Genomic DNA, 24,316 nt, shown 5'->3' with positions numbered 1-24,316 from the left:
AAACCAGTACCCCTTGAACAAGTCTATCTTGGTAATGTGGGCTGCCTTACCTATCCCATGTATGCACTCTTCCAGCCGAGGGAAGTTCTGGACACTTTATAAGCTTTTCAATAATCAATGCAAAGCCTTGTGGAACCATCTGTTTTGGGCACTATCACAGCTGGAGAGCTTCAGTTATGCTACTGGGCTCAATTAGTTGGTAGTACAGCATGTATTTACTCACTTTGCAAACATGGCTGGGTCCAGTACATGTTACCTTGTGATATCTTATGCTTTGTTAAGTCTGCCCAATGTTCCGCATCTATATGAGTGAATAAGGACTCTAAGTTTGATAATTTTTCTGTATTGGTTAGTGTGGTATTAAGGGATTCAATATGGGTCTTATACAAATCCCGTTCCAGTTGCCCTTGTTGCTATCCTTGTCCTCGAGGTCAGTGGCAATGAAACAGGCCATAGCATAGAGTCTTCAGGCTAATGCGGACTTCAGTTTTACAGATACTGACAAGTCCAGACATTGGAATCTCATGAGCTAGTCACAATATCTCAGTAAGGTACTGCTGTAGTCTCATTGCCTCGTGGACCACTGTGTACTCCTCACTTGCAGGTCTTTTCTGTGAGCGGTTCTTCATTTACTCATCAGCACCTCATTTTTAAAAATAGTCTCATTCAAGGGCTCTGCTTTAGCTTCAGAGTGAGCTGTCTGAGCTATGGGCCAGCTTGTAGGGCTGTTACCAAGTAAGTTCTATTTATTACCTCTTTAGGTCTTCTGGACTCCTGAAAAAGATTTCAGATAGCCAGACCACAGAATCTTCTGATTATGATGCCATCTCAGCCTCCACTGACTGAGCTAGTCTGTCCATGAACTGTATGGCTTCTAGCATCCAGAGCGAGAGAGTCTTTTATCTGTCACACTGGAGTGCACATAAGTAGTTCTTCAACTGAGACCTTCACAGCACACTATTGCTTGAACCCAGCTCTCAACCTCCAAACAGCCACTGACAACAGTCAGTTATTTAGGTTTAGCATTTCACTTTTAAGAGACACATCATGGAAGTTTGATTTGTCCATATGTGTTCTGAAGTTATGATCCATGCAAAAAACACAGCTGGCCTCGATGTTAGGTGTTGAACTGTTTTTTTGCTCTATTTTATTTTGTTTCTTGAATATGAATATCAAACACAACAACCCCAAATCAGATGTTCGTCTTTATTGACCTCAAGTTACACAATTCAATGTGAGTACTCCTGGTCAAATCATATGATTCCAATTGTGCAATTCTTTATTACTGAGTTCACAGACCACTACACAATTCAGATACCATGCTTTATGGTTCAAACTAGCCTATAGCAAACAATGGTTTATTCTGAACACTTATAATATTTCTCACTTTTGATCTACGTTTTCCATGCATATTAACATTGTAGTGCATTAGACGATACACAATGCAGACCTAGATTCCCACAGCAAGGAATTAAGTTCAGAGAAATCCTCTGCTGTTATTGCTCATCATTTCTTAGAATGCTCACATTAACTTGACAATAACCTTTACTAGTAAAGCTACCACACTTATCATTTACAACATTTGCAAGTTTAGTGCTTGTCTACTCACTAATGTTCTGTTTCTAATAAGGCAAAACTGAAAGATACAAGTAGCAATCTGCATGTTGAAGGATACAAAAATGGTAAGTGAACCCTGCAAAGAAATAAAATGTGTTATTGATGGACAATCTTCTTCAATATAATTCAATGTTCAAATTATCTAATGCTATTAGTAAGCTTTATTAAAGCACCCAGTTGTCTAACAAAAGGCAAAACAAATGATTGTATGATATACATAACTGAAGGACTTTCATCACTGGTAGAAGCATGTTCCCCTCAAAATTGGCTGCTGAGAACAATGTGCCTGATTTGCTGCATTTGATTTCCTGGTTATTTGTTTTTATCATCAGAACAGTGGAAATGCCCCAAAGGGACTGTGGGACTCTGTGCCTGATCCTTTAAACTGCATTGGCCACAGACCCTCATAAAATTTACTCCATAATATCTGGGGTATGGTTACATAAAATAAATGCTCAGGATCTCATAATGAAGCAGTAGTATGCCAACCACTGGGCGAGAAGGTAGAGGTTCCAATCCAACTTACCATGGAGGTGTGTCAAACCATGTCTGAATAGGTTGATTAAAAATAAATTTAAAATAATTGCTCAATGTCTTTGGTTCTAAGGAAGAGATTGTAACTATAATATATTTAGTACACTGTCAGTCATATTAGTAAGTGTCACTCTAGGACTTAACGGCCGAGGAACATGCATTCAAAACAAGGCCAAAGAGGTGGTTGTGTGTCAACCTGTAGTTGCTTCCATCCACTTGTCAACACAGATAGAGGGAATAAGAGAGATTCCTGATCAGCCATGCGATAGAATGTTGGGTCTCCTTCGGCACAATTCATAGTTTCAGACTACAACTGGCAAAAAAAAATCCATGTTGCCATAGCAACCAGGAGTTTCTGGGTGAACTCTCTCACATATCTAGTTCTGATCTTATTAATGTTAATTGTGATGGAATGAGTGTTGGGCCACTGCTTCAGTAGCTAGGAGTAAGCATAAAGAATTAAGTTCAATTCTAAATACAGAAGTTACACCTCACTCCAGCGGTGATTGTTGTTGTCTGAGTGATCCATTCAGAAAATAAATCCCAAATTAATTGTTATTGGAATGATTAGACTGGAAATATGTTGTATCTGTCTGGCTGTTTCATGAGTTCACATTCTACTCAAACTGATATTCACAGCTGAGAAAGGAACCATTCTGCCCATTGTCTCTATGCAAGCTCTTCCAAAAGGTTTTCCAATTAGTCTCACTTTCCTCCTCTTCCTGCAGAGCCCTTTAGAAATTGCTAGGTTATACACAGAATTTCAAAATATAAAACTTGGTAAAACCTTCTGTGTTGGCAAATTGCAGCAAAACCAAGATGGTGAAGAAGATGTTTGGTATGTTTACTTTTATTGGTCAATGCATTGAGTATAGGAGTTGGGGGTCATGTTGCAGCTGTGCACGACATGGACTAGGCCACATTTGGAATACTACATCTAATCTGGTCTCCCTGCTATAGGAAAGATGTTGTGAAACTTGAAAGGATTCAGAAAAATTTACAAGGATGTTGCCAGGGTTGGAGGATTTGAGCTATATGGAGATGCTGAATAAGCTGGGGTTTTGTTCCCTGGAGTGTCGGAGGTGGAGCGCGACCTAAAGAAGTTTATAAAATCATGAAGGACATGCATAGGGTAAATAGTCAAGGTCTTTTCCCCATGGTAGCAGAGACCAAAACTAAAAGGCATAGATTAAAGGTGAGAGGGGAAAGATTTAAAAGGGACCTAAGGGACAACTTTTTCATGCAGAGGGTGGAGCATGTGTGGAATGAGATGCCAGAGAAAGTGGTGGAGGTTTGTACAATAACAGCATTTAAAAGGCATCTGGATGGGGACGAGAATAGGAAAAGTCAAAAAGGGTGGCACTGGAAAAGCACAGCAGGTCAGGCAGCATCCGAGGAGAAAGAGAGCTGGTGTATAGGGCATAAGACCTTCATCAGGAATGTGGAGGGGAATGGGGAATGAGAGCTAAAAGAATATGGGCCAAATGCTGGCAAATGTAACTAGATTAATTTAGAATATCTGGTTAGCATGGACAAGTTGGACCGAAGGGTCTGTTCCTATGCTGTATATCTCAATGACTCTATGACCTGTCTTCATAAACAGGCAGATGGAATGCCTGCTTAGTTTTTAAATTGAATATCTTAAATGCTATGTGTGAAAATGGAAATAGTTTAACTAATATCTCAGATATTTATAGTTGCTTTTAATTATGATATATTCTTATAATTTCGGTCTTTAAAAAGTCAAGTACTAAATGCTGTTTCTTAGTTCACTCTTTGCGGTGCTGCATAATTTGATTCTGAGCATAGAGACTGCTTATGTAAATTTCCTTGCCTTTGTTTTTAATGCTTGATGCCATCACTTCAGATGATGAAGATGATGAGAAGAGAAAAAGAGTTAGAATGGTTGAAAGAACAACATCGCAAAAGCTTGACATTGCAACTTTTGAGGTAAAGTTATAAACTGTATGGCCCACATGGTTCAGTATAGAAATACATCCATTAACTCTATTCTTAAGACCATGTCTACTTATCCTTAGTATAGCCTGATTCTGCCCATTCAAATTCCTGAAGAGGAAGACAAATCATATGTTAAACTTACAATGCAAAACACCAACAGTAAAATATCATGATGTCCAATTTTACCATTGCAGAAATCTATTCCTTTTTGATTTGCATTCTCTGAGTCACACTGCATTGGTCCAAGCAATGTTATATTTTGGTTCTGATATTTCTTCAGGGATGTGGAGAGAGCGGTGGGGAAAGTTGGGGACAGCAATATGGGGGAGAGTATTTGCAAATAGGAAACATCAAAGTGATGAAATTAACAATAGGACACATTTTGAAATTATTCTGCAGGTTTCCCTTTAGGCTGAGCACCTGCTGGGTTTGAAATCCTGTGACACAGGGACATGGCAGAGGAGAGGAGGGAGGGACTGAACAGTAATGGGTGAATATTTCACAATTTGGTGTGGATGAAGGGGAGGGCAGAGATTTGGAGGAGAATGGAGGTTAGGAGGAAAATAGTAAAGATTGGGGGTGGTGGTGATTGCGATATGGGTAGAGTAGATAGAGGCCAGGGGGTTTGGGGGAGTGGGTGGGGCAAAGGTAGTTGGTAAAATTAGGATATCTTGATGGGAATCATAGACTGATGGTAATTGTGGTTGGTGGGGTAGGGTTTGGAGGGTGCTGTTAGAGATTGTAGAGGTCAGGTGCAGATCGTGGAAGGTGAGTTTTGGCTGGGTGAGAGACCATAGCTCTGAGGTTGTGATTTTGATGATTATAGAGCCTGTGAAGAGTCATGTTTGTTGGATTGGGAGAGAGTAGTCCGGCACAAGCAATGCAGTAAATGCACTTATTTATGGAGACACAAATTCTTCATAGCCTATGCTTCAACCTCCAGAATCTTACTTGACACATCGCTCTGAAATTTCTCTATTTCCTCAATGCCCTTTCCATAGAAGTGATAGTCAAAGTTACAGGCATTATTCTAGTAGGGGCCTTATCAATCAGATATATATGGTTAAAATAACTTGATTGACTTTCAATGAAATATTAAGTTGTATCCCAGGTGTATGACTGCAAATTGTAGAATTCAAATTGGGCATGATCTTATAAACACTGTCTGCAAATCTTCCCTAATATTTTGCTGCTCATTTCGAGGTCGCATCTCTGGCTAGTTCTCCTGAAGCATCCTATTTACCAAGTATAGATTACATTAATGAGGTTGTATCATTGGAACAGAAGTTATCATTTTTATGAATTGTTTCCATCAGGTATATGATAAAGAATTAGAAGAAGAATTTGATCACTTTAGTGATTGGGTGCAAACATTTGATCTCTTTCGTGGTAAAGCAAATGAAGATGACACCAGTCTAGATGATGAAAGAATTGTTGGAAAATTTAAGGTGTGTTTTAATCATTTATTTTTTAAAATTTGTAATGGATTTTAAGGTACAGAGATTCATGCAACATGATCAGACACAGAGAACTGTGTGCATTTTGGGGAGGAGGAAGAGAAGTGAATCTAGTTTTTTTCCATGTTGTGATCAAAATAAGTGTCCTCTTCCTCCCAATTTAATGTCAGGGATCTATTCTCTGCTTCTGAGAAAAATACTTTGTCTTGTCAATTCTCTGTCCCAGAGTTATTAATGGCCTTCCATTACTTTCCACATTCGATCATTCTCCATGTCTGCACTATAGCAAGCTATTAGATCATGGGCTGAACATCATCACCAGAAGTGCTTCAAGTATCAGTGTATAACATAGTAAGGTCATGTTGAGATTGCAGAGAGAGACAATTCTTACAGCATGTACGCTAAGTAGGCAGGAGAGACTGTTTGGAGACCATACAGGTTCAGTCCTCAGTCCATGTGTATCTGCCATCACAGCTGGCCTCACTGATAATGCATAATATTCATTAGCAGATGGGGATTTGACTGTAATCACACAGATCGCTTTGGGAACAAGAGATCTCTATGTTTTTTACCTCTCTCACTAGCCCATATTTTTGAGACCATTGGCAAGATTGAGTTTTAGGTTGAGACCCCAGTGATGGGGTGAAATGGGAATCTCGCAACCCTGTAATGTGTTGGGAGCAGTGACCCCATTTTCAGAAGTGGATTGGAAGATAGACTGACAAAGTATGGATTGGACTAGTGGTAACCAACAGTATCAAGTACCTGGTGCTCTCTGCCAATGCCAAACATGCAATAGTCTTCCACGCAAACTACTAAAAGCATTTCTTTTCAACAAACCCTATTTCCCAATGGCAATCCCACAGTGGAACAAGCTGCCAAGAAAATAGTCCCAGGCCTATCACTGGAAAAATTCAAGTTTAGATCATTTCTATTTACAAGTTGTCACCAAGGCAACCATCTTAGCTAGTCATGTCTGCTTTAGTTGTTACTGTCTATATTAATGTCAGCCAAATATAGATATTAGTCTCTGATGTTAACACTACTAAAGCAGAAACTCAGAAAACTGGCAGTGATTACGGCTGCATAGGCAGAGACGGCACTCTCCAGTGTGGAGACTGCCAGACTCTCAAAGTAGGAGGGCTAGTAGAATGCAATTTATCTTGAAAGAAGCTCCAACCTGCTGCTCCAGCTAACAGATAGGGAGTGCCACCATCCTGAGGCACTTTATGAGCACCTTCAATTAATTTGTGTTGAAAAATGGCTGGGGCACATCATTGTGGCAAAGCTGCCTGAGGGAGTAGCTGTCTCATGGACCTATGGGAAGACAAATGGAAAATTCCTGTCAGTCTCCAATAATTGCCCTTCAAAGTAATTCAACTAGCTTCCCGCCAACCCTGACTGGGAAAGTAGCGCAGGGATGGGATGATACCAACACAGCTCACTCCTACTGGTGTTGTGATCTTAGCTGCCTGCCTACTTCCAATCTTGTCCCCATATTGGAGTGAAAATTCAGCCCTAAAGAATAGTACTCCAACAGAATTTTGCTGAAATCTAAGACCCAAGGAAGGGAAGTCCAAAACTAAAGGGCATACATTTTTTTTTCATGCAGAGGGTGGTACGTGTATGGAACGTGCTGTCAGAGGAAGTGGTGGAGACTGGTACAATTACATTTAAAAGGCATCTGGATGGGTATATGAATAGAAGGGGTTTAGAGGGATATGGGCCAATTCCTGACAAATGGGACTAAATTAATTTAGGATATCTGGTCAGCATGGACAAGGTGGAACAAAGGGTCTGTTTCTGTGCTGTACACCTCCATGACTCTATCAATGACTCAACTGAAGATAGGACTTCTTAGAGGATTGGCTCTGCATTGAACCATGTAGTGTATTAAGTTACAAGTGAAACACTTTTATAAATGTTCAGTGATAGCAGCTCTCCCATAACTTTACTTAGAGTCATAGAGTCATAGAGATGTACAGCATGGAAACAGACCCTTCTGTCCAACCTGTCCATGCTGATCAGATATCCCAACCCAAACTAGTCCCACCTGCCATCCCTCCAAACCCTTCCTATTCATATACCCATCCAAATGTCTCTTAAATGTTGCAATTGTACCAGGCTCCACCACTTCCTTAGCAGCTCATTCCATACACATACCACCCCCTGTGTGAAAAGGTTGCCCTTTAGGTCTCTTTTATATCTTTCCCCTCTCACCCTAAACCTATGTCCTCCAATTCTGGACACCCCCACCCCAGGGAAAAGACTTTGTCTATTTACCCTATCCATGCCCCTAATAATTTTGTAAACCTCTATGAGGTCACCCCTCAGCCTCCGACGCTCCAGGGAAAACAGCCCCAGCCTGTTCAGCCTCTCCCTGTAGCTCAAAGTTGTTAATTTTAAATCTAAATAGATACATTTTTGTTCAGCAGAGATATTAAATAACAAATACGGAAACCACGCAAGCTTGAAGAACAACTTATCTTTGTTTGGGGACCCTGCAGCCTCTGGGGTTAATCATTGAGTTACACTGAGGTGGATGATATACTGTTTTTTAACAGCAAGATATAACAGAGAAATGTTGTAGGAATTGAGCATCACTTACAGTAGTTATAAAAAGACTATATTATTTTATTTACAAATACTATGAAATCTAAAGATCACCATTAATCATCAGGAACATTTGTGCCACACAATTACTAGGCAATCACCAACTCTAATAGGAGACAATCTAACCACTGCCCCTTGACTTTCAATGGTGTTACCATCATGAATTCCCCATTACCAACATCTTGGTGGTTACCACTAGCCAGAAACACAACTGGACTCTCCATTGAAACACAATGGCTATAAGAGCAGGGCAGAGTCATTGCGGTGAGCAATTTACCTCATGACTTCTCAAAGCCTGTCCACCATCTGCAAGACACAACTTAGGAGTGTCATGGAATATTCCCCACTTGCTTGGGTGAGTGTAGTACCAACAACACTCAAGAAGCGTGACATCATCCACATCTACCTCCGACGACCAACTTTTGATCACCTTCTCAAGGTCAACTAGCGATGGGCAATAAATCCTGACTCAGCCAGCGACACCCATGTCCCACGAGTGAATAAAATAAAATCTAATTTGATTAAGGCATCATGAAGTTTAATTTCATAAGACTTGCTGCTCTGTGGAATCAGACTCCTTCAGACCAAAGGGGTAGCCATGGGCACCCGCATGGATCCCAGCTATGCCTGTCTCTTCGTAGGATATGGGGAATAGTTCATCTTTGCAGTTACACAGGCACCAATTCCCACCTTTTTCCTCTGCTACTTTGCTGACTGGATCATGCTCCATCGAGGAGGTGGAACAGTTCATCAAATTCACTAACTCCTCCTACCCTGACCTTAAGTTCACCTGGACCATCTTGGACACTGCCCTCTCCTTCCTGGAACTCTCCATCTCCACTTCCGGCGACCAACTCAACACGGATATCTACTTCAAACTCACCAACTCCCACAGCTACCTGAGCTGCACCTCCTCCCACCCCTTCTCCTGTAAAAATGCAATCTCTCGCTCTCAATTCCTCCGCCTCTGCTGTATCTATTCCCAGGAGGAGCAATTCCACTCCAAGACATCCCAGATGGCCTCATATTTGAAACTACAATTTCCCCTCCCATGTGGTCAACAATGCCTGCCAGCGCATCTCTTCTACTTCCCGCACCTCCACCCTTGAACCTCACCCCTCCAACTGCAACAAGGATAGAACCCCCCTAGTCCTCATCTTCCACCCCACTAATCTCCGGATACAACACATTATCCTCCACCATTTCTGCTGCTTACAATCAGACCCATCACTAGTTATATATTTCCCTCTCCACACCTAACTGTGTTCCGCAGAATGCATTCCCTCTGTGACTCCCTCTTTAGGTCCACGACCCCATCAGCCCACCCTCCACATCCAACACCTTCCCTTGCCACTGCAAAAGGTGTAAAACCTGAATCTACACCTTCCCCCTCACATCCATCCTAGGCCCCAAAGAATCTTTTCATATCCAGCAGAGATTTTCCTGCACATCCAAACACCTCGCCTACTGTGTCCGTTGCTCTCAATGTGCTCTCTTCCAAATTGGGGAGACAGGACGCCAAATAGCGGAATGTTTCAGAGAACATCGCTGGGACGCATGCACCCAACAACCCCACCACCCTGTTGCCAGCCACTTCAACTCCCCCTCCCACTCTGCCAAGGACATGCAAGTCCTTGGCCTCCTCCACCACCAAATCCAAGCCACCCGACACCTGGAGGAAGAATGCCTCATCTTCTAACTTGGGACCTTTCAACCACATGTCATTAATATCGACTTCACTAGTTTTCTAATCACCCCATGCTCCACCTCCCCATCCCAGATCCAACTCTCCAACCTGGCACCGCCCTCTTGACCTGTCCTACCTGTCCATCTTCCTTCCCACCTATCTGCTCCACCCTCCCTACTGACCTATCAACATCACCCCCCACCTGCATCCACCTATTGCCTTCCCATCTACCTCACCCCCACACCCATCCCACCCTCCTGTTTATCTCTCAACCTCCTTCCTCACTCACCCCCTCCTCCCCCCACATTCCCGATGAAAGGCTTATGCCCGAAATTTTGACTCTCGTGCTCCTCGGATGCTACCTGACCTACTGTGCTTTTCCAGCGCTATGCTTTTAGACTCATACTCTCAACTGCCAAATGTATGTCAGATAATTGCCACGTTGTTTTGTGGAGTCACAGCCCGTCTATATTGGTACCAGCCAGGCACTGCATTCACGATAGCTCATTTTAAAGGTATTCCTGAGACTTTTCTTCTTTCAGATAAAAGTATTTTGCTTTAATTGTGCTAATTTTTCAAGCAGCTACACTGGGTTTTTGCGGAAACTCAAGAGTACTCATGGATTGCAGGGCCAATGATATAGAGAGAATTGAACATGAGGATTATAATCGAGGAGTTGATAGAGTGTAAATGTGGAGGTGAAGGATTGAACAGCTGCAGAAATACAATGCTAAATGGAAGACAAAATGCTGGGCTATTGGGAGCTCCATTTCTGCTGCAGATCAGCATTCCATTTCTATTGCAATTTATGATGTGGAGGAGCCAGTGTTGGACTGGAGTGGACAAAGTTAAAAGTTTCGGAACTACCTGATGAAGGAGCAGCATTCCGAAAGCTAGTGCTTCCAAATAAGCCTGTTGGTCTATAACCTGGTGTTGTGTGATTTTTTTATTTTATGCCCATTTAAATAATATGCATTAGAGTTGAGGAGGAATCACTTCACTCAAATGGTCATGAAATTGTGGAATTGACTACCCAGAGTGCATGGGACATTGGAACATGGAATAGGCTGAAGGAGGAGATTGACTGATAGATTTTTAAATGGGTTAAAGAGCTATCTTGAGCCCAAGATGAGATCAGCCATGATTGTATAAAGGATGGAGTAGATTCAATGCGCTGAACTGCCAACGTCTACTCTTAACTCTGATGTTCTTATATTCTCAACAGCATTTCTTTCTCTTTTCTATTTTCAGGGATCATTCCAGGTGTGGAAATGTATTAACGATTATGATACAGATGGACAATGTAAAATTTTACATGGCATGCCATCAAACACCCCTGTCAAAGTTTTAATTAGAATCTATATTGTCGCAGTAAGTGCCATTGACATTTCACTCAGCTTTGAATATTAATCCTAATTCTTCAGCTTTTTATTTGAAAATTATTTGAAAAAAAAGTGCAATAAAAACATAAAACATGTTAATATTAGGAACAGCTGAGGTCCACACCTAAAAGGCTATCTCATACTTGTTCCCAGGTCTGATTGAGAATTGCACCAGTTACAAAGACCGTTTTCTTTATTTCTGTAGACCCCCAGATTAACATGGTAAAACAGATCAATATGTGTTTTTTATATTTTAACTAATCTATTCATTCATACTTTAGTCAAGTAATCACCTCTCTTGCGGTTTTGGAGAAGATTTGTAGCTCAGATTATGGATCAGGTAGTAAGTTTGCTTGCTGTGCTGGTAGATTTGGTTTTAGACGTTTCATCACTATGCTAGGTAACATCATCGGTGAGCCTCCAATGAAGTGCTGGTATTCTGTCCTGCTTGCTATTTGTCTGTCTTGGTCCTTTGTGGTTGATGATATTTCTTCCGGTTCTTTTTCTGAGGAATCCAAATCGATATGTTTGTTAATGGAGTTCCGGTTTGAATGCCAGGCCTCTAGGAATTCCCATGTGTGTCTTTGTTTAGCTTATCCCATGATGGATTTATTGTCCCAGTCGAACTGGTGTACCTATTCATCTGTGCGTATGGATTCTAGTGATAGTTGGTCATGCCTTTTGGTGGCTAGTTGATACTCATATATCCTGGTGGCTAGTTTCCTCCCCGTCTGTGCAATGTAATGTTTTTTGCAGTCTTTGCAGGGTATTTTGTATGATGCTCAATCTGCTAGTTGTTGGTACAGAGTTATTTAGATTCATCAGGAGCTGTTTCGGTGTGGTAGTTGATTTATGAGCTACCATGCTGCTGAAGATCCGGAGTAGACTGGTCATCATCTCTGAGATTCCTTTAATATATAGCAGGGTGGTATTTGTGATCAAGCCAAAGAAACACTGGCCACACTACTAGACGTACCAAGGACACAAACACTTGACAGCACCAACTCCTCAAAATAGTAGACCTATGGCTCACAACCCACTTCACCTTCAACAACAAGATCGACAAACAAATCAATGGGTTGCCAGTGGAATCACCAGTATCAGGACTCTTCACAGAAGCAGTTAGAATAAACAGCCATTCCCACGATCCAACCCAAGCTTTGGGTCCGCTATGTGGATGACACCTTTGTCATCACAAAACGCAACAAATTAGAAGAAACCCACAAACACACAAACAACATCCTTGCCGATATAAAGTTCACCAAAGAGGAAGAGAACAATAACAAACTCCCCTTCCTAGATGTCACCGTAGGATGAAAAGCCAATGGAGAGCTGCAGACCAGCGTCTACATGAAAGCTACACACACTGACCAGATACTCAACTACAGCAGCAATCATCCCAACATCCATAAACTGAGCTGCATCAGGACATTATTTAAATGAATCACAACACACTGCAGCACACAGGAACTACAAAAAGCCAAGGAAAAACACCTATAACAACGTATTCAAGAACAACAGGTACCCAAGAAGTGTAGTCAGCTGATTTGTACACAACAGACCTAAACAAGAAGACACAACCCACCCAGTGACTCTAGCCACCCTGCCATACATTAGACATCTCAGAGATGACGACCAGACTACTCTGACCCTGAGGCATCATGGTAGCCCAAACCTTCAACCACACTGAAACAGCTCCGGATGAATCTAAAGGACCCTGTACAAACAACCAGCAGAATGAGAAACCTTGCAAGGACTGCAACAAACATTACAGGACAGAAGGGCAGGAAACTAGCCACCAGGATACATGAGTACAAAGTAACCATGAAAATACGTGACCAACTATCACTGGTATCTATACACACAGACGAAGAGGGACACCAGTTCGACTGGGACAATACATCTATCCTGGGACAGGCTAAACAAAGACACGCACAGGAATTCCTAGAAGCCTGGCATTCAAACCAGTACTCCATTAACAAACGTATTGATTTGGTCCACTCAGAAAAAGAACCAGAAGTGATATCACCAACCACAACAGACCAAGATACATAAATAAAAAGTGAGACAGAACACCAGCGTTTCAGGGGAGGCTCACTGATGATGTTACCTAACATGGTGATAAAACGTCTGAGGACACATCCATCAGCTCAGCGAGCAAACTTACAATCTAACCACTTCTTTTGCAGCTCCTGGCCTGGAGAAGTCATCATTCTACATCATTAGTACAAAGTTACATATTAAAATAAACATATCGATATATAAATATCTCAGTAATCAAGTGTTTCTTTTATTTCTTCATCCTGTATCAGGCAAGTAATCTCTACCCTGCTGACCCTGATGGAAAGGCTGATCCTTACATTGTTCTGCAACTTGGAAAGACTGAAATTAAGGATCGTGATAATTACATCCCCAAACAACTTAATCCGCTGTTTGGAAGGTCAGAAGATGACTGCTCACATGTGTGTTAATGTCTGATCTAGTCTGTAAATGTTCCAATGTTATAAATAATTGGATAAGGTGCAGACTAGAGGTTTAAGACAGCTTTGTACGCTGAGCCATACATGAGATAACTACACCAAAGCAGGTTTAGTATTACAACTCACAAATGAGTGTAAATGACAGTGAAATGTTGAATTTTGCTGTTATAATTTCACATGGATCTTATAGCCAGTTTGGAGGAGAGAATGAGGAGGCAAAAATGTGAAATTGGGTATGAAGATGGGGTTCAGGAGGTTATAGCCTACCCAACCTTTTCTGGTATTTTACTGATGATGGTTTTATGCTGATGCATAAATCAGTTGAGGCTATGAAATATCCAATACATGGTTTTTTAGATTGAATTGGAAATTGTTGTGGGTTTGGAAGGTGCTGTCCGAGAATCTTTGGTGAATTTCGGCAGTGCATCTTCTAGACAGTACACACTGCTGCGTCTGAGCGTCGGTTTTGGAGAAAGTAGATACTTGGGGATGCAATGCCAGTCAAGAGGGCTGCTTTGTCCTGGATGGTGTCAAGCTTTTTAAGTGTTGTTGGAGCTGCACTCATCCAGACAAGTGGAGAGTACTACATCACACTCCTGACTTGTGCCTTGTAGATGGTGGTGAAAGTGAGGACTGCAGATGCTGGAGATCAGAGTCCAAATTAGAATGGTGCTGGAAAAGCACAGCAGATCAGGCAGCATCTGTGGAGCAGGAAAATCAACATTCCTAATGAAGGGCTTTTGCCTGAAACATCGATTTTCCTGCTCCACAGATGCTGTCTGACCTGCTGTGCTTTTCCAGCACCACTCCAATCTGGACCTTGTAGATGGTGGACAGGCTTTGGGGAGTCAAGAGGTGAGTTATTGCCTGGCTGCTTAAGGACTTCCTCCTGCTACCGCTGGTATTTTATCTGCTGTTATTTTATCTGATGTGGTGGTGTCAAGGTAGGAGCAGTGCTGGAAATGGTGAACTGTGGGTTATCTGAGTGGGAGCTGGTGTCTCTTGAAGGTGGCACATCCTCCCAGTTAGAACAGGAAGCCATGCCTTTACACAAATAAGAACCTGAAAGCTATAAAACCAGGTTGTGGCTTCCCAAAGCTGTAGAGATGAGCTGTCTCGACCCCTTCCAGTGGGGCCACCAGCTCTGAAAAATTGCAGCCCACTTTGAGCCTGCTGGGTGGCCCAGGCCCGATAGCATCTGAACACTCAGCAGAGTAACTAGGGACAGGCAATAAATGCTGGCCAGCCAGCAATGCCCATATCCCACAAATGAATAAATGAGAAAAGGACACTGTTACTCTGCCATTCCCTGTGCTTGTGCATTCAAATATGTGCACTTACAAACTCCCAGCTCTTCAGCTTGTTGTTGACTGAGAAGGATGTTAATGAGACTCCAAATTTGCTTTAATTAATAAAGGAAATATATTGTAGAAGAACGCTTTGGTTTCAAAGCTGATTTTTAAGAAGAAATTTAAAAGTAGATTCTGCACATGCTGCAAAAAGTCAGCTCTTACATTAAGTCAGATGGTACGTTGAAATGCCTTTGAATTAAAACAGTCAATTTCTAATATGATCCATTCATTTTTACTGTAATTGTATTTCAAGAGCTACACAATTCTACAACTCTGTGTGATCCTTGCACTAGACACTGAGTTAGAATTATTTGACTCCAAGAATGTTCTTTGAACTCTGGGGGGATCCATAGGTTCTTTGCTATGAATATTTGTTTTACTTGCCTCTTATCTTAAAAATAAAACTTTCAAAATTTGCAATGGCGCCGTTTTATTTATTCCAATTAAATCTACTTGAGATAGAGTCCTTGAAAATTCAATATTTCATTAAAAAGTCAAAACAAAAGTATAATTTTATCACATCAATTTTGCAAAATCTGGAGCTCTAATTTCTTAGGCTTTATGTTAAAATTATTCAGTCTTCATCTGTTATTAGGAAAAAAATTACCTCTTGTACAATAATCCTTTCCTTCGTCTGACAGATCTTATGAGATTGAGGCGACATTCCCAATGGAATCTCTGCTCACGATAACAATCTATGATTTTGATTTGGTTGGAACAGATGATTTGATTGGATCAACTAAAATTGATCTGGAGAACCGCTTTTACAGCAAGTACAGAGCTACCTGCGGACTACCGTATGAATATGAAATGTAAGGATGGGTTACATCTCAATCTACTGGACAGAAAGGGCAGATGTGCCTGTAATACTGCACACGACTGAGAGAGAAGTAGTAGTTTGCTCAGTTGGCTGAATGCCTAGCATTAATGAAGAACGATGCCAGTGTGGCTGTGATAGTTCATGGAAGTTGCCTCTTGTCTTGCCTCATATTTGATGTGCAGTGATATCCCTCAAGCTAATAACCAATTGTTTCTCTTCTGTAGAGCCAAATGACTTTGTGATCTCTGGCTTGCTATTTAATTATATGGTGTAAAATCACCCACTAACTTGCAAACTATTGGGAATACAATGGTGAAAAATCTCTTTAGAAGGAAACAGATTTATGATGCAGGTTCTCTTTAAGCTGCCTTAGAGAGGGAAATTGTAGAAATTGATCTCACTGGACTGCTAATACTGAATTATAGAAAGACTTTATTTGGCTCAATGGATACACGTTCCAGCAAGTTATGGGTTAATTATTATGTTACTGAACTAGTAGTGCTGGGAATAATGATATAGTTCTTGATAAGATAATGATAAGTTCAAATCTCAATGTGGCAGAATGGGAATTTAAATTCAGTATATCAAACAAATATGGAAAATAAAACATAATGGTGACCGTCAAAGTATGCATTTATGGCAATTAGGACAGGGAGTCTATCATCCTGAACACATTTGGGCTATATGTGAGTCCAAACTCATGTTTAGCAAGTGTGCAAATGTGTCAGAGTTCTTTGAAGATGTAACAAACAGGGTGGATGTGGGGCTATTAGATGTAATGTATTTGCATTTCCAAAAGGAATGTGGTACAGTTTCACATCAGAGTTATTGCACACGGCAGTAACTCATGGTGAAGTGAGTGAAATGTTAGTACAAATAGATAGTTGACAAACTAACAAGAAACAGCGAATCATTTGATCATTTTCAGGTTGACAAACCAGAACTAGCGAAATGAGGTGACCTTGACAATTTACAATCTATATTAATGATCTGGACAAAGAAACAAAGAGTATTGTAGTCAAATCTCCTTATGATACAAAGACAAGTAGGAAGGCACATTGTGAGGCAGATACAAATAATCTACAAAGAAACATTGATGTGTTCAGTGAGTGGACAAAATATGGCAGAGAAGTATAGTGTATGAGATTATTCAGTTTGGCAGGAAGAATAGAAAGTCAGAATATCATTTACATGGACAGAGACCACAGAATGCTGAAGTATAAAGGCACCTGGTGTTCTCGTAAGTGAATCCCCTATGTTAGTACGCTGTTTCAGCAAGTAACTAGGAAGGAAAATGGAATGTTGAACTTTATTATAAGGAAGTTGGAGTATAAAAATGTGAGGTCTTGCTACAATTGTACCAGCCATTTGTCAGTTACTATTTGGAGAACTGTGTACAGTTTTGGCTATTTTAGACAGATCCACTGAGGATTAATTAGAGGGATCAGAAAATGGTCACAAGGCTGTTTCCTGGAATGAAGAGATTGGTTTTTGTGGAAAAGATGAGCAGGTTTGGCCTATATTCATTGGAACTTAAATGAATAAGGAATGATCATATTGGAACATGTAATATTGTGAGCGAGAGTCAGTTTTTTTAGGGCTATTTGAGATCTTCCTGACTGACATTTTTTGATTTTTGGGGCTCCTTTTCATGCTCATTAATTCCTTTATTAGGTAATGGGCTCGTGTAGTAATATTATCATATGCATTGTGGCTTATTTTTGGGTTCCTTCCTTAGATAGATTGTACAAATATTAAAGATTGTATACACACATATGTTTTTGGTCAAATCTAATTTGGAACTTACAAGAGGACTTTTAAAATGTATTTATTATAAATAAATCTTTAGTGTTCATAATTTTTACATATTCACAAAAAGGAATAGCTAAATGCATACCTGATTTAACAGTGGTGCAACATTAATATTGATTTTCCAGGAGTAATTCTTCCTTACTGGAAAAAATACAATTTGCTTTCTGAAAAGCTCATGGAAGTTGAATACAGGGTATTCACTGTTATCCAGAGAATTTTCAAGTTATTATTTGTTTTTACACATTAAAAATATGTAAGCTCTCAGCTACCCACTACAGAAAATGACATCACCTCTCAGCATGTTGAATATTAAGCATGATTATTAATAATATTATTCTCAACTCCATTAAACTTGGTCAATAATGGATAAGATTACATGATGCATAAAGGACATGATACCCACCCAATCATTAGTAGATCAATCTCAGTGCTGCTTTCCCCACTCCTCCTGTCTCCACACCTCTCAACTGGCACTGAAACACAGTAACCCAAGCTGGTTGCAACCTAGATCGGCCTGAGTGGAGTTCAGTTCCACTAGTCACATTTCCCAGTCTTACTGCTTTTCACTGTTTCTGTATCTGGAAGAGCAGCAAGCTTGGGAGAGAGGGAATTTGTCAGTGATGGAACTGAACAGAATTTGTGTTTGGGGAAACAGTTCCTCACTGACTTTACCTCGCCCACATACTATGACATGTTTTGTCTGATTGGTCACCTCAGCGACTGAATTTTCACAGGCATTTTTGGGCTTTTCAGGGGCACATGTACCTGCCAGCCCTGTGTATTTTGACTGTTGGTCCTGAGGGAACTTGACGGATTAGATACTAAGAGACTTCTTCCTCTCATGAAGGGAATTTAGGAATAGATGTCACAAGTTTTGTTTATTCGTTCATGGGGTGTGGGCATTGCTGGCTGGCTCATCATTCCTTGCCTATCTCTAGCTGCCCTTGAACCAATGATGTCCACATTCCATGAAGTAATAAAAATAAATAATAAGGGGTCTCTCATTTAGGATGGAGGAGAAATTTCTTGTCTGTAGTTTATTAATATTTAGAATGCTTTTCCACTGAGGAAGATGTCCCTTATTTTTACTCTTGTTTGTTTTGAGCTCCCAACTACCAGTAGATTTCAAAGCTAACATAATTTAATCAGGCTGACAAAAAAAAACATGTCTAAGGATATTTTAATTACAATCTATAATAATTGCAGAGAAGGTTACAATGCCTGGCGTGATGCAATGAAACCAACCGAAATCTTAAGCAGAATGTGTAAGGAAAACCATCTCCGTGGACCCTACTTCAGATCGGGAGAGATAGAGGTGGAACACAAAATCTTTACGGGAAAAACCATCTTTATGGAAGACGGTGAATATCAATATTTATGTTAATAAAAACCTGGAATACAGAGATATTACAACAACTTCGGAATTGTAACATTTTCCCTTCTCAACATTATAATTGGTGGTTGCATCACAGGTTTTGAGATTGATGTTGAATGTGGAAATCTCACTTTTAAGCTGTTCTGCACTTTTTCCCGATCCCTCCAGCAGATTCACCATAATTACAAAGCTAATTATGGGATTCTTGACTGCAAATTAGTGCCTTCATACACAAAGGAGTCAAAGTTTTTTTTAACAAACCTATCACAGTTATTATTAAACTGATATGTCTGTGAAACATCAAGTCATGTAGTCATACAACACAGAAACACACCCTTCAATCCAACGTGTCCGCTGAGACCAGACATCCCAGTCTGATCTAGTCCCTTTTGCTAGCATTTGGCTCGTATTCCTCTAAACCCTTCCTATTCATATACCCGTCCAAGTGCCTTTTAAATGTTGTAATTGTACCAGCCTCCACCACTTCTTCTGGCAGCTCGTTCCATATATGCACCATCCTCTGTGTGAAAAATGTTCCCGTCAGTCCTTTTTAAATCTTTCCCCTCTCATCTTAAACCTATGCTGTCTAGTTTTGGACATCCCCCACCATAACTATTCACCCTATCCATGCCCCTCATGATTTCATAGTATGATTTTATAATAATTTTTATAATAAACCACTATATATTCAAAATTCTGCAGGTTAAGGAGTAAAGGAGTGATAGTGGTAAATGGCATAGTGATAATTTCACTGGACTAGTAATCTAGAACCTCAGGTTAATATTCTGGAGATATGGCTTCAAATCACACCATGGTACATGGTGAAGTTTAATATTGAAATCTGGAATAAATCTGTTTAATGAAGTAAAAATCCTATCAGTTCACTAATGTGCTTGAGGGAAGGAAATCTTCACAGTTCGCTCTACCTCAATGTATTTTCTCTGAACAGATATATAACCGAAAAAGAGTGTGAGGATCTCGTATAGTATTCTTTTAAATAAGTAAAACATGTTAGCTTTGATGTCATCCTCATGTGAAGCAGAGATTATACTTTCATGTAGGATGTGAATTACCTTCTTTTAAAGCTTATTGGTAATTCTCCTTCATTAATCTATATTGGCCTACTATTACATATTTATGTGTCATCCTTTCATGAGTGTTTACCTATCCTTACGCATGTGTCCATTTTGTACTGTGTTAGTGCTATACTGTTTTGACGTCAAGTTTAAGGAAAATTTCAATCCTCCTGAGTGATCAATGGGAACACACTTTCATCACTTTCATTAATCCAGTTTCAGTGAATCAAGATGACATTATGTATTTATATAGTATTTTTAATATACGATTAAGTTCCAACATACTTCATGTTAACTTTCGGTGATTCATATACAAGGGAGTTCTCTGAATACCAACACTTTCTAGCTAGCTTTCCCTACTTAAGAAATGTTTTGTTTCAATTTTTTTCTGTTGGAGTGGATACCTCACAGTCTCTACATATTCTACTCACTTGTTCTTTTAGAGCTTGTGTGTAATTCAGCCACCTCTAAGTAGCAATAATTGTTTTTTATACAATCTAAGCATATTCTTGTTTTATGTAGGCGAGGAGGTGATCTCACATGAACACTTGGCTTTAAAGGTGTTACATTGTTGGTCAGAAATTCCTGGTGCTGGATATAAATTGGTTCCTGAACACATTGAAACACGATCTCTCTACCACTTGGACAAACCGGGCATGGAACAGGTAATTTCACTGGACAGCTGGACAAAGCTCTTAATTGCTGAGAAATGAGAGCTTCAACCATTACATGACGTGCTCATCTTATATAATCTACCTCCACAATGACAAATTCTTACACCCTGATATGTGTTTAATGCATGAACTTCCTAAAACTTTCATGAATTATTGGGAGCTAAAAAATTGTCGGGTAAAAAATGAGGTCTGCAGATGCTGGAGATCACAGTTGAAAATGTGTTGCTGGTTAAAGCACAGCAGGTTAGGCAGCATCCAAGGAATAGGAAATTTGACGTTTCGGACATAAGCCCTTCATCAGGAATGAGGAGAGTGTGCCAAGCAGGCTAAGATAAAAGGTAGGGAGGAGGGACTTGGGGGAGGGGCGATGGAGATGTGATAGGTGGAAGGAGGTCAAGGTGAGGGTGATAGGCCGGAGTGGGGTGGGGGCGGAGAGGTCAGGAAGAAGATTGCAGGTTAGGAGGGCGGTGCTGAGTTGAGGAAACGCCAACGCCTTATTTTCACGATGGACATCCAGTCCCTGTACACCTCCATCCCCCATCACGAAGGACTCAAAGCCCTCCGCTTCTTCCTTTCCCGCCGCACCAACCAGTACCCTTCCACTGACACCCTCCTTCGAATGACTGAACTGGTCCTCACCCTCAATAACTTCTCTTTTCAATCCTCCCACTTTCTCCAAACTAAAGGAGTTGCCATGGGCACCCGCATGGGCCTCAGCTATGCCTGTCTTTTCGTAGGATATGTGGAACAGTCCATCTTCCGCAACTACACTGGCACCACCCCCCACCTTTTCCTCCGCTACATCGATGACTGTATCGGCGCTGCCTCGTGCTCCCACAAGGAGGTTGAACAGTTCATCAACTTTACTAACACCTTCCATCCCGACCTCAAATTCACCTGGACTGTCTCAGACTCCTCCCTCCCCTTCCTAGACCTTTCCATTTCTATCTCAGGCGACCGACTCAACACAGACATCTACTATAAACCGACTGACTCCCACAGCTATCTGGACTACACCTCCTCCCACCCTGCCCCTGTAAAAACTCCATCCCATATTCCCAATTCCTTCGTCTCCGCCGCATCTGCTCCCAGGAGGACCAGTTCCAACACCGCACAGCCCAGATGGCCTCCTTCTTCAAGGACCACAGATTCCCCCCAAACGTGATCGACGATGCCCTCCACCGCATCTCCTCCACTTCCCGCTCCTCCGCCCTTGAGCCCCGCTCCTCCAACCGCCGCCAAGACAGAACCCCACTGGTTCTCACCTACCACCCCACCAACCTCGTATACAACGTATCATCCGCCGTCATTTCCGCCACCTCCAAACGGACCCCACCACCAGGGATATATTTCCCTCCCCTCCCCTATCAGTGTTCCGCAAAGACCACTCCCTTCGTGACTCCCTCGTCAGGTCCACACCCCCCACCAACCCAACCTCCACTCCCGCCACCTTCCCCTGCAACCGCAGGAAATGTAAAACTTGCGCCAACACTTCCTCCCTCACTTCCCTCCAAGGCCCCAAGGGATCCTTCCATATCCGCCACAAGTTCACCTGTACCTCCACACACATCATCTATTTCATCCGCTGCACCCGATGTGGCCTCCTCTATATTGGGGAGACGGGCCGCTTACTTGCGGAATGCTTCAGAGAACACCTCAGGGACGCCCGGACCAACCAACCCAACCACCCCGTGGCTCAACACTTTAACTCTCCCTCCCACTCCACCGAGGACATGCAGGTCCTTGGACTCCTCCACCGGCAGAACATAACAACACGACGGCTGGAGGAGGAGCGCCTCATCTTCCGCCTGGGACCCCTCCAACCACAAGGGATGAACTCAGATTTCTCCAGTTTCCTCATTTCCCCTCCCCCCACCTTGTCTCAGTCGGTTCCCTCAACTCAGCACCGCCCTCCTAACCTGCAATCTCTTCCTGACCTCTCCGCCCCCACCCCACTCCGGCCTATCACCCTCACCTTGACCTCCTTCCACCTATCACATCTCCATCGCCCCTCCCCCAAGTCCCTCCTCCCTACCTTTTATCTTAGCCTGCTTGGCACACTCTCCTCATTCCTGATGAAGGGCTTATGCCCGAAATGTCAAATTTCCTATTCCTTGGATGCTGCCTAACCTGCTGTGCTTTAACCAGCAACACATTTTCAGCTAAAAAATTGTGTTTTTTTATCAGGCAGTATTACAACCATGAATAGACTAAACTCCATTCCGAGCTCAACATGCACTATTTTGTTAGGTCTCTTGTGATATATTACTAGTGTCCCTGCCCCTGAAGCAATAGGGCTGGATTCAAGTTTGGCCTTTTCCAGAGGTATGCAATAATATCTCTGAATAGTTTGATTGTTTTGATAACTATCTGTTTGAGATTTTGGGTTGCTTCATTTATAAATGAATAAGGGTCATTATCTTGGTCAGTGACAATTAGATGTTCCTTCAAGCTGCACAATTTTAAGTTACTTAACAACACAAAGTTGATTTATATTGAACCATTAGTGTGGTAAAATGCTGGAAAACATTTCATTGAGGCAGTCTCAAATAGACTTTGATGTCGAACTACATGGGGAGATATTCTGCTTGGTTAAAGCGATGGGCTTTAAATTGTATCATAAAGGAAGAGAGAGTGGTAAAGCAACAGAGAGGCCTCAGGTGGGAACTCCAGAGGCTTACTCAAAGGCTTGGAGTGAGTGAAGGAAATTGAAAATATGTAAGAAGTCAGAATTGGATGACTGCAGAGGGTGACAAGTTGTCAGACTAGGAAATTACAGAGATAGGAATAAGAATTTTAAATTGGAACATTGTGGGATGATATCCCAATGCTTTGTGAAATGTTCCTGTTTCTTGGCTACAGGTACAATGACAAAGCTTACTTGTTGTTTTTCACTTAGAAACATATTTAATCATCAGTTCATGTTCCAGATGATTCATTGGTGTTGGTCAAGCATGTATTGTAATTAATTTTGGAAATAAATTTGTCCCACACAGTTTGTTGAGAAACAACATGCAGCTCTTTGGGAAATATACATCCACCCAAATATATAAATTAATCACTAAGATATTAGTTGATTCCTAGTGGCAATGAATCCATTTCCTCAAGCCCAGGTTTGTTAACTTATGCTTGTAGTGTATTCCTGCTCGCTTGGCTGTGTGGTAGAGTTCTCACCTTCCTATTCAACCAAAATCACTAAAAGCTGCTTGCCTATTATTTGTGACACGTTATTTGCACAAAAAATTGGCTGCTGCATTTGTTGACAAAATTGCATTAGCTAATATTCAAAAGCAACAAATTAGCTGCACTGTTTTTTGAGTCTTTCTATGGACACAAAAAGGCAGCATCTGACTGCAAGGTTTTTTTCCTTTAATTTGAAAATTGACTATAATCAAAACCCATTCAGAACCTGGTACAATTCATCAACAAGATACAAAAGTGAGGGGCTGGATTTAAGTGCAAATCAGTGAAAGATGTG

General features: G+C 41.3%; 1 protein-coding gene across 1 annotated transcript in view; it reads left to right on the top strand.

Annotated features, from left to right (window-relative positions):
- fer1l6 (fer-1 like family member 6) overlaps window positions 1-24,316 on the top strand; it is a 113,554-nt gene that overhangs the window by 69,447 nt on the left and 19,791 nt on the right. The window contains exons 20-27 of the mRNA XM_060824018.1: window positions 1,631-1,682; window positions 4,019-4,101; window positions 5,427-5,558; window positions 11,119-11,238; window positions 13,562-13,689; window positions 15,723-15,893; window positions 18,920-19,074; window positions 20,687-20,829. Coding sequence (XP_060680001.1) covers window positions 1,631-1,682; window positions 4,019-4,101; window positions 5,427-5,558; window positions 11,119-11,238; window positions 13,562-13,689; window positions 15,723-15,893; window positions 18,920-19,074; window positions 20,687-20,829 — 984 coding nt within the window. The remainder of the gene's footprint in view (window positions 1-1,630; window positions 1,683-4,018; window positions 4,102-5,426; window positions 5,559-11,118; window positions 11,239-13,561; window positions 13,690-15,722; window positions 15,894-18,919; window positions 19,075-20,686; window positions 20,830-24,316) is intronic.

Source organism: Hemiscyllium ocellatum, chromosome 4 (assembly GCF_020745735.1).
Source record: "Hemiscyllium ocellatum isolate sHemOce1 chromosome 4, sHemOce1.pat.X.cur, whole genome shotgun sequence".
Taxonomy (NCBI): domain Eukaryota; kingdom Metazoa; phylum Chordata; class Chondrichthyes; order Orectolobiformes; family Hemiscylliidae; genus Hemiscyllium; species Hemiscyllium ocellatum.
This window is presented reverse-complemented; position numbering and strand designations above follow the sequence as displayed.